Here is an 18417-nt window from a genome sequence, read left to right as displayed (position 1 = left end):
AATATCGAAATTTTATCCGGATCGACCTCCACTAAATCGGGATCAGGGTCAGGAACACCAGCCACTAACAACTCTTGATAAAATATCCAAAGCTCCATAAGATTTTCCTTCTTTTCTTTGGTTATTGAAACTGGACCATCATGCAGCTTTACCTGTTGAAGTTTAGCTGCTTGTTTTCTTCTTTTTTAATAGTTAACAGACTCAAATTTTTCGCCATTCTCAAGTGACGACTTAAAATAGAGCAGCAAAATTATGAAAATCAATGGATTCCATTTATTTTACTATAAAAGGATTCTTTTGTTTACAGCTTCTTATAAGTTGTATACAATCATACGGATGGGTAATTTTCGTCGTAGTTTTCTTCTTCTCCTTTTCAATAACAGAATAATCTGAATCACATTCCACAGGGTGCGACCACTTACAAGAAACTATTGATCAATACACTCTAGTGTACTTTTGTTTTGCAAAACGCTCAGAAGCATTGCTGAAACGTAACTGTTTTTATTCTGACCTTGGCATGTATCCGAATATAAACATTCTTTTTTACTGGTTGATGAAAGAACTATGAGATGTAGATACAAACATGAAGCAATTTGTAGCAGTAGCTAAATTGAGGAGGACAGTTAGATTGTAGATATAGAGTTACCGTTTGTAAAATGAAATTCATGTTTTCAAATAAGGAGTTGGCAAATATTGTTGCAACTCAAAAGCAAATACTGCTGTCAACGAATCTTGTATAGCTAAAGTTTTATCACCTGACTGTTATATGCTTCTTGGGCTGAAAGTTGATGGATTTTCTGTTTTTCTGCTCTAGGATTAAGTCTTCCTTTTTGGTTTCTGTTTATGAAATTTTAATTTTTAGGCTATAACATATAGGACACGAATCTTTTTGGGGCTTTTTAAATTTTAACCCTCGTTCATAAAATTTTGCAGAGTAAATTGTCATTGAAACACAATTGTTATTTCAATGTATTCTTTATAAAGGCCATACATTGTAGCAATGGTCAAATTTGATTTTAAGTATAGTTTAGATGTAGTTTATCTACCATAATGACTCTCATATGCAGGAAAGCTTTGGATGTTCACATTAAAAAGTGAACATCTTATGTCATCAGAAAACCTTATTTTACACTTACGGCTTAAAGGTTGTTTAATGGGTTCGTGGTTCTTGCTGTTATTATTTTTTACTCTTTTTTGTTACGTATCACTTTACTGTATTCCTTAATATTTTAGCTAGTTTTCTCTGTTTCCTGGATCGACTTGCTGCCTTTAGCTGAATTAGTATGAACGTCTTTGTTCTTTTCCCTTTGAACTGTTGTTTTGTTATATCGCTGTAGTTTGTTTATAACACAAATTGCTATTTTGTTTGATGATGATTCCTCAGGATTACGCGCCAAATAAATATAAACCTTTACACTTAGGTTGGTGGGTAAATGATGCGGGGAAGAGAATGATTTGGGTGATGAGAACACTCTCGGTGGATCCGCTGCCAAAAGCAGTTCGGTTTCATTGTTGCAGTCGTAAAGAATTTGGTAACATCGGGAATTCAGTAATGTAAAGTGAAGTGTAGTAGCAGTTAGAGGAGAAGCAGATTGACTTGGGAGCGGTAATGATCTTTCTCGGCATATAGTTTTCAAAACAAACCGGCAAATTTTTTTATTTAATTCCATAAGTTAAGAAATGAATTTAATCTCAAAATGCTATTTGGCAGTCTTTGTTTAGTGAGTTAGTTAATCACTATTTTGTTGGATGCTGTAGTCCATGCGAAGGATTTTGAAAAACAGCGTTTCCAAAGTTTTAAGAAATCCACATGGTTTTAAGCAAAAATTAAGTAGCCGAGTTTTAAAGAATACATTTTGTTATCATCAGGATAATCTGAATTGAAATTCAATGTTTAACCTCCCCAAAATGTGTCCATTTTGTGTTTCCATGGGTCAACCAGATCATTTGCAGTTAGTATGGGACTGTGTGTTTGATTTGTATCCAATTTCAGGGTGATAAACCTTCTTAATAACTTAAAAGGAAATAATCAGCCAGTGAAGCAAAATAGTTTTGTTAAATTTTTTTAAGTAAAATCTAAGATTTTCTTTTATGACAAATTAAAAAAATTATAAATACTTAATTATAAGTTTTATAGATCAGCTAATTGTTGTATTTTAATCTTCTTTTAAATAAAGTTAACTTTGATAATTAATTAATAAATCAGAAAAGTTTGATATTTCATTTCGACGTATGATAGTCAGTATTATCCTTTTCTGCCATTCGGTATATAACTAAAATTTTAAATTCTGTTTTGTTAAAAGGTTAAACTCAATGTAAGTAATGTTGATCAAAATTAGGATATTTTGATTTATAATAATTGTTTAAATTGCTAAAAATAGTGCCAATGTGAGGTTTTTTGATAAATTTGGATAATTTTATTTGTAATTGTTTATGTTTATATAAAATAAAAATAAATACGTAATGTTTCTCTTTAAACAAGAAGTTTTTTCTTTTTTCAAAAATATTTCTTTCAAAAGATTTTCACCCTTAAAAATTTTTTAGAAATGAAAAGCCTTTCTTTCTAACCAGCAAGAGGATTTTTTAAACAGCGTCCATTTTAATTATTTTAGGAATTTTCTTGTGTATTGTTGCCAAGGAAATCTCTGTCAGTATTTTTTTAAATTTTTGTTTGTAGTTAGTTTCTCTAGTTCCTCAAATAGAGAAACCTTTATCCACGACCCAGCTCTGCAACCAAAACACGAGTCGCCGTTCGCAAATGTTTTAATTTATTTGCTTACCCTATCTCCAGCTCAATAATTGTTCAGTTTCCAATAATAAATCAAAAGAGGTTAGTCTTTGTATGTGGGTATATTTTATTTTATAAAAACCCTTAAAAGGGCAACATTACAAGCACGAACGTTTTCGGAACAACTGTTCCATCATCAGGTTTAAAATGCCTAAAATAAGTATAAACCATTTAATTACAGCAAACGTGGTTTAAAATTTTGACTAAGGTTAAAAACAATAAAATGGTTATACTTACAGGTTAACATGCCTGAGCCACCAAAATATTTGGGTAAAAACCCTTTAAATTGAAAAATGTTACCAAAGATTGTACATGATGTTTATAATATTATGTGATGTTTAATATTTTAATTAGATTTTACTTCAGGTAACATACACCCATGCTTAAGTGAGTTCCAGTGTCCGGAGAGTAAACCTCTTCAAACGGACTACGGTTGGCAACTGATTGATGAAATACTCATGAGCGGTGTCAAAAACAAAATGTCAGTGAACCATGAAACAGTGTTAGTTAAACATTATATTACTACAGCCAAAAGATTAAAAAACTTTGATGATGTTAAAATGATAACAGTAATCCAGGTGTTGGGATTTAAAAATTTTTCTATAATTATTTAATTAATTTATTTTTTGATTTAATTTAATTTGATTTGATTTAATTATTGATTTAATTTAATATTGGATGTAAAAGATGTAAATTACTGGTGTTGTTGAAGGTCATGTTTAAGAGGATGACGTATGCATTAGGCAGCTTATGTTGCCTAATAATAAATCATCTTTCAGAATGTTAGGTGATTGGTATGAACTCTCATTATTTTCTACTTGTTCTGCAATAGAGTTAAGAGTAAAATTGGCATTATTCTCCACATCTGACCAATTTTTCATTACTCGGAATTGAGTGTTTTCTACTAAAATTTTTCTAGTTAATTCATACCGATTAAACTGGAAACTGGAAGCTGAAATTTAATTGTATATATATATATATATATATATATATATATATATATATATATATATATATATATATATATATGTATATATTTACAATTTTAGAGGGAAACCCTCAGGGAAATCGTAGATTACTCAACGGATTATAGTATCCGTCAGACTGAAATATTATGATGCGAGGACATTACAAGAAGAAAGAACAATGCATTTAAACTGATTAAGCAAAGAAGAACCCAAGAAAAAGAATAAAAATATAAAAATCTCAGAGGAGAAGAGAAGTACATCCATCGGAGAAAAAAGCGAACTTATGAAAATAGAATATTGGAAGAACTGGAGGCATTAAAAAAGGACAATCAAACAAGAAAATTCTGTAAAAATCTAAATAATGCAAGAAAAGAATTTAAACCAAGGATCGGACTAGGTAAGGACAAGGAGGGGAATATACTCAATACAAAACAAAAGTATTAAAAAGGTGGGTGAAACACTATAAAGAACTACTTACTATCGAAGTAGAAGATCCTAATTAACCACCCCCAGGAGGAAGCAGCAATACACCATTGGGGCCTCCATCAATTCAAGAAGTACGGGATGCAATAAAACACCTAAAAAATAATAAATCTCCAAGAAGTGATGGTATACCAGCGGAACTCATTAAATGTGGAGGTGCTACTCTGACTAATCATATATATATATATATATATATATATATATATATATATATATATATATATATATATATATATATAAAATCATACTGAGAGCCTGGAATGAGAAACAAATCCCGGAAGAGTGGTGTATTGGGATCGTTTGCCGCTACACAAAAAAGGTGATCAATTGGAATGTAGAAACTATATGGGAATAACCCTCCCTAATACAGCACACAAAATATTTTCGAGTATTTTCTATGGTCGCCTTAGTGCATATTCAGAGGAGCTTCTTGGCGAATATCAAAGTGGTTTTAGGCCTGGTCGATCAATAACAGACCAGATCTTTGTGCTAAGGCAAATACTGGAAAAAACCAATGAATTTAATATCGACACATACCATCTTTTCGTAGATTTTAAATCGGCCTATGATAGTGCCCTAAGAAATAAATTGTATGAAGCGATGGACGAATACCACATCCCCGAAAAACTGATAAGATTGGTTATGGCTACAATGCGTAAAGTTGTTTGAAAAGTCGAAATACAGGGCAAACAATCACCGGCATTTGAAACGCATGTTGGGCTGCGACAGGGAGATGCGCTGGCGTGTCTCCTTTTCAACGTTAATAAATATTGTTCATTTTTTCTTTATATTTTACTATTTCTATAAAGTCTTAATTGAACAAACGAATTTTATTAATTTTTTTTTATATAATTTTGTTCAAAACTGACTGTCTACTTTATTTCTTGTTCTTGCCATGGATATTTTCGGAAGGGGCAGATTTTAAATGGTTTAATGCCAACGTATGGTGTGTGAATCAGTGCATTTGTCGAACGACCCATCTCTACACCTCTACTGTATATACATATACACGTTCTCTAAATAGGTAGATGTACTTTCAGATAATTTTTTCGATGCCTTAATACACCCATACAACATCACGGTGATATCCATTCATCTACCTACCTGCACCTATAATTATATAGAAACTGTATGTACCCATATCATTTATATCAACATTACTCAGAGTCACTCGCCTGAGCCCAAGGAACTGAATAGACAAAGTATGTAAACGTTGGTCCACTAACCTACTGACAACAACAAATCGGATATTTTTAAGTTCCGCTGGATTTTTTGGACGAAGAGGTTCGTTCACCTCGCCAAACAGGCAGAGCAGGCTCTGGGGACATTTACATAATTTAAATCAAAGAAAATTATAATATTATCTAATAACCTTTGGTTTCTTTAAGTAATTCTAAAAATAAGCAAAACAAATAAAACTTATTACCGTGATTATTATAATTAAGAGCCCCCTATCATTAAATTTACAGAAAACAAAGTGGACGTGAGATCTCAAAGAAATTTTTTGCCTGGCCAATGTCGTTCTTAAAGAATTATGGACCGATGACGCTTCCAGCACAAAAGCAACACCGAACAGTGACATTTTCGGGATGCATTGGACACTCTTGGATCTCATATGTATGTCACCATGAGATGATTTTAAGTCCACTGCTGGACATAGCTTTCCCTGTTTGTATCCAGAGTGCACGGTTTTGTGCAGTATGGATCTAATTTTTCGTCACTTTTCGCATTATCTTACCATGTGTAGATGGCCTTCCTCTGTTTTATTTATCTGTTCTTGATCTCCACTCCGTTAACTTTCGTGTCCACCTTCCATCCTTCATCCCCGCCACGTGGGCAGCTCGTCTCCATTTCAATCTGCAAACTCTCTCCACAAAATCTGTAACTCTGTAACTCTGGTTCTGTTTCGTTGGTCTTCGTTGCCGATCTTTTACTGTTACTCCACTCATTGAACGCTCCATCTTTCTTTGTGTTATTCTTAGTTTTAAGGCATTGTTTTTTATTAGCGACAGTGTTTTCGTACCATACTTAATTACTGATAGAACACACTGATCGATGACTTTTCGCTATAGATGCGTCGTTCCAGGAATGCAACTCAGCAGTATTGGCAATATCATTTTAGAGGCATCTACTTTAAAATGTATCTATAATATATATATATATATATATATATATATATATATATATATATATATATCTGAATTGTCAATATGATTGAGTCAGATAAAATTAAATTATTAGAAGAATTTTTCACCAAGTAACCAAAACAAAATTTGTTTTAGTTGTGTTTGTATTTTGAGAAGTGGAGACTGAAACGTCAATAAACTTGTCTTTAAATACGTTTCTAAGATGCCACATGCTGCCCATGCATGTAATATTCTTTTTGGTACCTCATCCTGTACGCTATTTATTAAAGTACGTAGTACGTACCTAGTTGAGAAGTAAACTTAGAGCATTGATACACTGTATATGTAACGATAAACAGTTCACCATAGAGAAAGAGATAGAGATAAAGATAGGTGGTAATAAGAAAACCATACACAAAAACAATACGAAGGACTCGTTGCTTAGTATCAGCAGCGTCATTTGGGGTGGGTATGATTATAATAAAAAGATAACAGTTTGACCAAAAAGAAACCAAGGAATACTAAATACTACGAAACTGCAGAGATAAAATAGGGCGCCAATAAATCTTATCCAGAGATTTATAAAGGACTCATATTCGTTAAAAAATATATAAATCAATACTCAAATCAAACTATTAATATTAACGTGCTTACCTATATAAAGCAAAAAAATAGTCAATAAAATAAAATAATAAACAATAATAAACATAGCTTTAAAAACTGTATTTATTAATTATTGTTGAAAATGGGCATATATTGACAACAATTAATTTTTAAATCAATTAATTATTACTTAAAACTTCATAACTGATAAATAAGGGTTATGGACCACAATTTGTCAACAAAAAATACGTATCTTTCTAATAGTCGAAATTAATACAAATTTAGTCATAAAATGTCCATGTATACTTAACTTAAAATCAGCCTGTGGGTGAACTGAAGTCATTCAACCCTAGGGGCCACGTGTTCTGAAGCAAAAAGGTAAGTACGACTTCAACTTTTAAATGCAGCACGTGGTAAAACTCTAGAAAGATACGTTCTTTCTATATTTTATTATAAAATAAAAATGACAAAAATAAACCTAGAATATACGCAGATTATACATGTCCGGGAAACTTGCAAACACTAAAGCAGAGATGAGAAGAATGAAAATAGACATCTTGTTGATAAGTGAAGTAAGATGGACTGGTTCGGGAAAACAAAAAATGGATACATCTGTTATTCAGCAGGAACCGAGCCAAAACATCAATATGGAGCAACTATATTAGTATCGGACAAATTTGCGCAGTTAGTCATAGACTTCATCCCTCTAAATGTAGACTAGCTTCTTCTTCATCTTGCAGTACCGTCTCCTATCGGAGGTTGGCTACCATCACAGCAATCTTTACTTTGTTGGCGGCAGCTCTGAACAACTGTATTGAACTGCACCCATACCACTCCCTTAAATTTCGCAACCAGGAAATCCTCCTACGTCCCACATTTCTCTTTCCCGAGATTTTTGAAAAATCTATGAAACATACGTAGAGGTCTTGGTTTACATCCAAACATCTTTGCATTAACACACTCAGACCAAACAAAGCTTCCCGTGTTCCCAGTCCACCTCTGAATCCAAACTGTGTGGCGCTTATGTCCTCTTCTATTTTATTAAATATTCTTTTGTGAATTATTTTTAAAAATACTTTTAGTGTGTGGCTCATCAATGCTATAGTTCTGTGGTCTGAACACTCTCTGGCATTAGACTAGCAACGTTGAAATTAAGAACAACCCATAGAAACCTAAATGATATTCCTGAAACCTGACAAAAATAGGCGACATAACGATGATCAGGGATGACTTTAACGCCAAAATTGGTCGTGGTGCTAAAGAAGACAACATAGGAACATACAGTCTCGGTATCAGAAACAAAAGGGGAGACAGACTTTTACAATTCTGCGAAGAGAACAACTTGTTAGTAGCCAACACCCTCTTCAAACAACATCCTAGAAGGCTATACACTTGGAAATCACCTGCAGACAGAAAAGAAAAAATTGTTAGAAATCAAATTAATTTAATTTTGCTCGATAAGAACTTCAAGAACTAGGTACATAAAATCTACTAAAACATACCCTGGAGCTGATATTCATAGCCATAACAATCCAGTTATAATGGAGCTTAGACTAAAAAGGTTTCTTAAAGTTAAAAGGTAAAAGGTGTTAAGAAAAATGAACACCTCACGACTGAAGAACCCTGAAAAGAAAAATGAAATAAGTATCACGGTTCAGAAAGAAATAGAATCGCTAAAGAACTTGGTACAGACAGACGTTAAAGTAACATGGACTGCTCTAAAAACGAAAATAACAAAGATACAAGAAGACGAAATCGGGTTCATGAAAAACAACAGAAAACAAGAATCAAAAATATCTTTGTTTCGGTGCTCCATCTACTGTATAGTTCTTGATAGACATCTTCCACTGTTCTTAATAGTTCAGTTCTGTTAATTATTATTTGACCGTTTTTTTTTTTAATTTAACTCCGTCCAATTTTTATCTATTGAAAACGCAGTTAATGTGACCGTAGTAAAAAACAACCGAATGTAGGAATAGACAAAAAAATGGAAACATTTAAATGAAGAATAATGTAACATATATTTTGCTCAACAACTTTATTAGACTTTTTTAAATCAAGAAGTAAAAAATTCAATCTGTACACTCCATACAATTGACTACACCACTGTAATTAGGATGTAAAAAATATTTCCTCCGGGCATATATCGATAGTTGATTTATTTATGGCATATCTTTAGCTATGCATGCTTTTGAGGATCATTTTTTGTTATTATTGAGTAAGTTGACGTCAAAAAAAGTCCAAAACCAATTTCATCTGTTTGAATTTTGCAACAACTTTTATTTATAAGCCTGTCTAAGTACATTAAATTATTTCGGCGTCCTTAAGGCAGAACTTGTTTTTTATTTTGTGGGTCAATGAAGTCTTGTTTAACAATTTAATGTTTTGAAACCAGACTATTAACTAAAATATGCTTTAGTCCAGTAAAATGAGGAAATTTTAATCCGTGATGAATAGAAGTACGGGTATTTCAATAGTGACTTCCGACATCTGACAGTTGGAAGTGACCATATTGTTGAAGTGTTAAAGCTAAAGCTGTCAAATTGGTGTCATTTATTCAGTCTGTTTTTCCAAATTCCCATGGATTGATAAAGTGTAAAACACGAAAAGATGATAAAATTATTTTATTAAAATACTGTTCATTTTAGGGTTGCTATAATTGTTCTATCGAGAGGACTATTCGCAGTGTGATAGTATGTACACTATTAACCAACAGCCGTACGTCGACTAAACGCAAGAACTGCCGAAAACATCGCCGCTGTGCATAAGAGTATGCAGAAGAATCCGAGGTAGTCGATTTTATAGCAGCCGCTTACAAGAACTCATTCTTTCACATACCACAACCTGTCAAATTTGTGAACTGCGATTTGGTCCTGTTAGACTTGGACATTTCGGATGTATGAGAATGGACATTTCGGATGTATGCAAACGAATAAAAAATGACGAGGATTTCTAACACACACACTTCAGTTCCATTTCAATTTAAAAATAATTAAGAGCTTGTAGTAAACATGAAATGAAATCATACATTTCCATTATCCCGGGTCATAGGACACACAGTCACCTTCTCTGTCGCTCATACTAGTAATTCTTGTCTGCCCTATCCAAGTCGCGGCAAGGGGCTACACATCCCTTGCTTGAGTAGGTCGGAATTAGTACATGACTAAATTCAGATAAGGACCCAGTTCCGTGGGGTATAACACGCCCCCTTGCTCAGGGATATGGGTAAAGACCCCAACGATAATGAAGATGGAGAATAGGTATATTATTTGGTACATGAATTTAACGAAAGTGCCAACCCTGTTTCTAGGGATGGTATAGAAATAACCTGGTGAAGGACAGCAGTGATCACCAGTACCTACTAGGATTAGGCGCAAAGAATATGATCCTAAACCGCATTGTATTCCTTAGGGCATCCGTCCGTAGATTTTTTCTTGTCATGTTTCCTTTCTTCTTTTTCTTTCTCTTTATGAGCAATTCTGCTTGTTCCTAATATTCCCAATATAAACTAATAATAAACTGTAAAATGTGGTGCTTGCACCAAATGCTTAGAATATCATGGAAGGACTGAGTCAGAAATAAGGAAGTATTAAGAAGAGCGGGCTTCCAGGGTGGGAAACTTTTTGATTAGGTATGTAAAATCCCTGATAAATGGCTAGAATCAGAATTCATAGCGATACCTAAAATAGAGGGGGCTAAAAAGTGCGAAGAATATCGAACAATCAGCCTAATGAGCCACATGTTGAAACTATTTCTTAGAGTCATCCATGGAAGAATTTATAAGAAGTGCGAGGAACAAATATCGGACAGACAGTTCGGCTTCATTAACGCAGTGGGTACCAGAGAGGCACTTTTCGGAGTACAGGTACTGATTCAAAGATGCAGGGACGTTAACTGCGACGTATACGCGTGCTTGATCGACTATGAAAAGGCATTTGACAGAGTTCAACATCAAAAGATGATAAACATTTTAAAAAAAGCAGACCTGGATGACAAAGACCTCAGAATAATTTCAGAACTATACTGGAATCAGACCGCATACATGAAAATTAACGGAGAAGAAACAGATCACATAAAAATACTACGCGGAGTTAGACAGGGATGTATCCTATCGCCGTTGATATTTAATATGTACTCAGAGAAAATTTTTAACGAGGCTCTTTACGGAATAGACGAAGGCATCCTTCTAAATGGTGAAAGAGTAAACAATGTTAGATATGCCGACGACACCATGGTGATAGCAGATAGTTTAGAGGGACTTCAGAGGCTAATCGACAGAATAAACGAGTACAGTCAACAGTACGGACTAAACATTAATACCCACAAAACGAAACAAATGATTATCAGCAAGGAGAATATAAATGGGGCTCATCTTTACATTAATGGGACGTAGATAGAGCGAGTAAAACAGTATTGCTACCTGGGAACTATTATAACGAACAGTGGAGCAATGTACAGGAAATAAAGTGCCGCATAGGAAAGGCAAGAACGGTCTTTAACAAAATGAGCGCCATCTTCAAAAGTCACAACATATCCCTAGATACAAAAATGAGACATTTGAGATGCTATGTTTTCTCTGTGTTGTTGTACGGGGCGGAGGCATGGACGCTTACAGACACCACTATTAAAAAACTTGAAGCATTTGAGATGTGGCTTTATAGAAGAATGCTGAGAATATCATGGACAGCAAGGATCACGAACAAGGAAGTTCTAGAAAAAATGAAAAGAAGGAACCAGAGATTGTGTTTACGATCAAACGCATAAAATTGCAATATCTGGGACACGTTATGAGAAATCAGCACCGTTACTCCCTGCTGCAGTTTATATTGCAAGGTAAAGTCAAAGGTAAGCGTGGACCCGGTAGAAGGAGAATATCATGGCTGCGGAATTTAAGAACATGGTTTAAGAAAGACAGATACAAGATATTGAAGAACAAAGCGGCTTTCGTACCGGGAGATCCTGCCTTGATAATATATTTATCCTACGACAAATAATTGAAAAGCGTGTCGAAAGAAGTAGAGAGACCCATTTGGTATTTATAGACCTTGAGAAAGCATATGATAGTGTCCCGTTAAAGAAAATGTTTGAGGTCCTCAAAAGGTCCGGATTGGATTCGACGTATATCCGAGCGATATATAAATTGTACGAAAATGCAGTTAGTTGTGTAAAAATTGGAACCAGAACCTCAAATGAATTTAAAGTCACTAAAGGCCTAAAGCAAGGATGCTGTTTGTCACCGACACTCTTTAAAATATACGTCCAAGAAGCATTGAGGAATTGGAGAAATAAATGTAAATTTATGGGCATCGAAGTGGGACAATAAACTCTGTATACATTGTTGTTTGCAGATGATCAGGTGGTGGTTGCAACCGATGAGGAAGATATAAATTATATGAATCGAAAATTATTTGAGGAATATGCCAAATGGGGGCTTACTGTAAACATAAGCAAAACAGAATATTTAAAAATTGGAGGAAATACCACAGATCTGAGGCTTGAAAACGCAGTCATAAAAGGCTGCAACCAGTATAAATATCTAGGAAGCATCATATCAGCAGATGGCAGAGTTAAGATAGATGTACAAAACCGAATAACCCAAGGGAAAAAATGCATCCGAATACTGAATTCATTACTGTGGTCTAATAAAATAAAGATGCATACCAAACTTCGCGTATACAGAGCAATTGTAGAACCAATTACCACATATGGTGCCGAATGTTGGACGATGACAAAGAATGAACGAGATAAAGTAGACGTTGTGGAAATGGATTATCTTAGAAGGTCATGTCGAGTATCGAGAATGGAAAGAATCAGGAATGAGGAAATACGAAACCGTACAGGAATTAGAGATACTCTTTCAGATAGAATACAAGGAAGGCAATTACAATGGTATGGTCACGTGATGAGAATGGAGGAGGAGCGGTGGCCAAAGAAAGCCTTAATGTATGTTCCGCCAGAAAGAAGGAAAAGGGAAAGACCACCAAATTCCTGGAGAAGAGAAATTACAAAAACAATGCAATCTAGAGGCTTAGAAGAGGGAGATTGGAGACATAGGAAAAGATGGAGGCTGAAATGTGGGAAGCGGCAATCGCCGTAGGACCCCCGTTATATGATGATGATGGTTTAAGAAAACCTCAACGGAGCTGTTTCGAGCCGCAGCGAGCAAGGTCATGATTGCCAATATGATTTCCAACATCCGAAACGGATAGGAACCAGAAGAAGAAGAATGTAAAAAGTAAGAAGACGGCATATTAAGGGTACATACTGGGAGAACGATAAAATTCAGCAGCTAGTACTAGGAAGAAAGATAGAGGATAATAGAGCCAGCTGTAAGGTAACGGGAAAAGTCTAGGACGCAGAAATGTAATGCCTGTATAATATTTGCCAATAAACAGGAATTCACAATAGGAAATGCTTTGCAATGCTGCTAGAAATAGAATAATTTAATCCTACTATCTAGCACCTCAGCTGACAAGCCAATGAATGGTGGACGCCTACGTAGACACCTTAAGAAGAATAGTAAAAATATTAAGCGAAATAAACCGATACGGTCTAAATTCTAATATACTGATTATCAAAGTCTTTCTAGTAAATCCACAAGTTATCGATGTTAAATCTTGTCAAATGCTCTCTCGGAGTATATACAGCACTTATTTCCATTTTTGTGCCTTATTAGAATTATACGATGCTAGTGATCATCATGGTTATATACACCCCGAAAGAAATATTTTCTTTAAGTTAATAACATTTAGAAACTTTATCTATCCTTTTTTAATCTTTTCAATACGTTAGCTATGTGTGCTGTCCAAGTAATTTTTAATATTGCCTATGTATCCAAATTTATTCCATTTAATTTCATTCCAAAGTTACCAAAGATCGCAACCATTCTTTGTCTTAGTGCTAAACATATGGTTATTACAAAGAAATGTTTGTATTCTTTAAAAAGTGTTTTTAGCCATTGTAATTTGTATATGTATGAGAGTTCCCAAATATGTGATTTTTGTTAAGCCTTTGTATTGGGACTCCATTTATTTCGCGTTAAACATTTAGGTGTAAATTACAGCTGCAGAGTAAAAATTTGGTTTTGTTTTCATTTATTTTGATCCATATTTCAGCCCCTACTTCGTGGATACGATTCAGCAGAATCTGAAGGTCTTCAATACTGTCTGAACTAATGATGTCTAATTAGATTAAGCAATGCCCTAGTTATTTTATAAACATATAGTTACATTAAATAGACTATAAAGTGAATAAAACTGGGGATCAAATACAACCCTGTCTAACTCTTCATTGTATAGATTTTTCGTTAGTTATACTATTAATATCTCTAGACATGGGACCCTACCAAATGCTTTTTCGAAAAAACAACAAAGCTTGTTAATTGATGTCCTGAGCATTTTCTTGTTCTCTGTTTTTTAGGGATTGTTGTTCAATGTTTTCCATTTTGAACCTGCCACAAGAGGTTGATAAGCTGATCCAATATTAGGTCCCGCAAATCTGGTGATTCTTCTGACAGGATTACCGACACATTTGGATTGGTTTTATAATAAAATAACAATATTCTGTTTTGTTGTTGCCTTGTTTACCTCATAACAATTATGTAGTAGATAATAAGTACTAGAAAAATCCAAATCATTTCAATAAACCAAAAAGTTTTGGCTAATCAGCTGATTATTTCTATGTCCAGTATTTACTAATGGATGCTGTCATGTTTCTTATTGGTTTAATTTTAATGCTGAATATGCCAAACTTCCAAGACTTCATTTGTACCTTTTGTCATTTTAATGGTATGGTCTGTAAGTTGACTCTGAAGACAAGGTTGAAACAAGAAATCACATAACACTGTATCAATATCTGCCATTTGATTTAGATTATCAGAAAGATCCAATGTTAAATTCTTCTCATAAATTTATTAGACTTAATCTTAGTCAGAAAAAAGGATAAAACTTAACATGGGATTACTTGGAAAAGTAAATTGCTTGTATTACATCCTAAATTATCTATATTTCCATAGAAATTTTGTTCTTAAAATATATTTACATCAATATGAATTATTACTTTCATAATAAACATAACATAAGTACAAAAATATTTCATTTTCAACTTTAACCAATATTTAAAATGCTTTTTTCTTACTACTAATTCTCTTAACAGGTTTCTCTATTGGAGGTCCGTCCATAAGCTTTTCCCTCACAGCCCACCTTAAATCCAAGTGGTTGTCTTCTCCTGGAAATTTGATATTTTTCCATTCTTCTTGATACTGGTGATAGAGAGCTACTGGGTCTGACTTTCGTAGGGGTTTTATATTGGATTTATTTTTAAGAACTGCAAAATATATACAAAAAAATGTTAGTGCTAATATTATAACTTTTTTTGCAGCATACATAGAACTACAAATAAGGACATATAACTCTTAAAACAAAAGATTCTCCAATATGTGGTGCTACTACTATACAAATTAAATAAAAAAAATGTGCCTTATCAATAAAACAATAAACCACATATATGAAGTTGCTACAATTAGCAACAACTTGTTATAAAAAGAACCTCACCAAAGCACTGAACGAATTTGTATACTGGGAGTGCTCCTTAATACTGAATATTAATACTACCACAGAATTTGAACAGCAGATGCGATTTTGGGCTCGAATCTCCTCCTTAAATCCACAATTATATCGAGAAATACAAAAATTAGACTCTACAAAACAATAATATTCCCAGTTCTAATATATGGGTCAGAGACCTAGATTGTAAGAAAAAGTAATTAAAACATGTTAACCTATTTTGCAAGAAAACTACTAGAGCGAATATATGGATCAGTAAATGACCATGCAGTGTCGAGAAGATGATACAACTTCAAACTTTATAGAATATACCAGGAACCAGATATCATAAAATATATTAAGATAGAAACACTTCTTGATAGACCCATTGGTCAGAGAAGAAGATCCAGAACAAGGTTCCCTGATAATATTGATGATTAAAACTTATGAATGTGTGGAACCTTTTGAATGGAAAACAAGAAATGAGAAAGGCAATTATTACAACATGGTTCAAACTCCCAAAGCCAAAATTATACACTTGGAAAACACCAACACATACAAATGTCTTATATGCAATCAAATAGATTATACTAATAAAAATCCACACAGGACTGTGATAGGATTAGTAACAATATATTAACATTCATTAAAATAGGACAGCTGCGTTAAAATAGGACATGTAGAAAGAATGGAAGAAGGCGAAATATCAAACAAAATATTTAAACAAATACCAGTAGGAAAACGAACAAGAGGAAGACCGAAGCTGAGATAATTAGAACAAATAGAAAATGATATAACAACCTTAAAAATAAAAAACTGGAGAAAAAAAGCATGAAACAGATCAGAATGGAGAAGAATTCTGGAACATGCCAAGACCCAAAAAGGGTTATCGAGTCAGTGATGATGATGATATGCAGGATCAGACCACAACCTATTGGGTGTACTTTTAAAATTAACATTTAAAAAATAACCAGAAAATACATTCACAATATTATAAGGCTGCCAAACATATATTTTAACTACCAGACAAAATTAAACAAGGGAGAAAATACATAAGAGTTATTTAAAGATAAGCGGACACTTCATAAGCTGGAACAAAATAACCATCAAAGACCAAATATCACAATAGAAGACATCAACTATGCTATTAAAAATTCAAAAGATTGAAAAGCAGTAGGACTTGAAATTCCCACTGAAATATTAAAGACTGTGCTAAACAATATATTGGCAAGATATAAGAATTTAAAAAAAAAACCCTAAAATCGACTACAAATTTTAATGACCTACAACATTTTACTTCACAATGCATTATTTGATTTACTGTTAGTGGTTATGGCATCTCACTTTACAACAAATAGCATAAGCATCTTCTACAAATTTTAATGACTGCCAAAATCTCCCTTTACAATGTATTGTTTGAGACCTAACATGTACTAACTAACTAACTAAACTAATATGGACTCAAAAGCATTGTAAAGTGAGATGTCCTCACCATCATCATAATTCTGGTTTTACAACCCTGCGTGGATGCTAGCCTCCACAAGAATTTCTCTCTAGTTGTCCCTCTCCATCGCCTTTCTCCACCAAGAACATATTCCCACATGCCAAGCATGTGAGATGTCGTCAGTCATTAAAATTTGTAGTAGATTACAAGGTTGCCTTAAATTTTTATATCTTGATTAGAAAGAAAAACAAAGATTAGAGCACCTTTAGATATAGTATACAAAATTAATCAATTGTAAAAATTTTGGTTTTTATTTAAAACAAGCAGTAAGTATGGTATATGGGCTAAATTCTAAAGCCAATAATATCAAGACCACATGCCACACACAACTACTGTTAAAAACACACCAGTGCCTTCTGGTATTGCAAAACTTTATCTGCACTAATGGTAAAGAAACAATTCTTCTCAAAAGTATATTTAAAATATATATAAAGATGCATTATATATCAAATTAAACATCATCACTATCAAACAAATACTTTATTAAAATCGAATCTTGTTCAGTACCTGCCGTTTTACTTTTTTTTAATTTAGAACTTGGAACTGAGGAACTATTAACACTTTGCTTGGACATTGGCCTTAACTGTTTAGTTGTAGATGGTTCACTACTATTAGGTTGAGTCTGTATATTTTCCTTTGAATGTTTTTCAGTACTCTCAACAATTTTATTAAAACCTACACTCAATGCATCACTGCTTGGTGAATTATCTTCTATGTGAACACAATGTTCATGATCCACATTTTTATTTTTAGCATGTGTGATGTGAACTTCGATTTGATGTGCCCGCTTATTCACCATTTTTGCTTTTGATGCTTCTGTAGGAAGATTGTGCAGTGTTTCAAAAATGTCATTGCTTTGTGTTTTCCTTGGTTTTTGTTTTATATCTGGGTAAACTGGGTAAATAGGAGTACTATGACTGTAGCTTTCTATCGGATCAAAATGTGCTTCCACTTTCCGTTTCCTACGGTCGTATTTCATTATTTTCTTTAGATCTAAAAGCAGTTAGAATGTAGATATGTAATTATTTTACAAAAATATTTAACTCACCCATAATAAATTCCTTTAATTGTTGGGCACTTAAATTTGTATATCCTAATTCGTTAAGATACATTAGGACTTCTTTAGGATCAATTGAGTTGGGCATTTTTATATATAATAATAATTTTTTTTAATTTCTAGTTAATTTTAAATATTTTAGTGTCTGTCTTCTGTTTTATAAATTCATAAATCGCAATTCTGTCATTTGTCATTAAGTATTCTTCTTGTTTATATAAATCATATTCCAAGTTCACATCTTTCTTCACATTTTGTTCAAATATGAAGAAAATACATGTTAATCGCCGTTAAAACTGTGTGATATATATATATTTTTTTTGTACTAATTTTGAAACCATCATATTA

At 33.3% G+C, this 18417-nt stretch overlaps 1 protein-coding gene across 1 annotated transcript; it reads right to left on the bottom strand.

The window, feature by feature from the left end:
- Positions 1-14953: 14953 nt before the first annotated feature.
- Positions 14954-18256, bottom strand: Hyls1 (Hyls1 centriolar and ciliogenesis associated). The gene is made up of 3 exons (XM_072532199.1): positions 18064-18256; positions 17523-18008; positions 14954-15293 (listed from the first exon to the last, which is right to left on the bottom strand). The coding sequence occupies exons 1-3, from the start codon at positions 18158-18160 to the stop codon at positions 15085-15087; spliced, it is 792 nt and encodes a 263-aa protein (XP_072388300.1). The 5' UTR covers positions 18161-18256; the 3' UTR covers positions 14954-15084.
- Positions 18257-18417: the final 161 nt, after the last annotated feature.

This window comes from Diabrotica undecimpunctata, chromosome 5, assembly GCF_040954645.1.
Source record: "Diabrotica undecimpunctata isolate CICGRU chromosome 5, icDiaUnde3, whole genome shotgun sequence".
Classification (NCBI taxonomy): Eukaryota; Metazoa; Arthropoda; class Insecta; order Coleoptera; family Chrysomelidae; genus Diabrotica; species Diabrotica undecimpunctata.
This window is presented reverse-complemented; position numbering and strand designations above follow the sequence as displayed.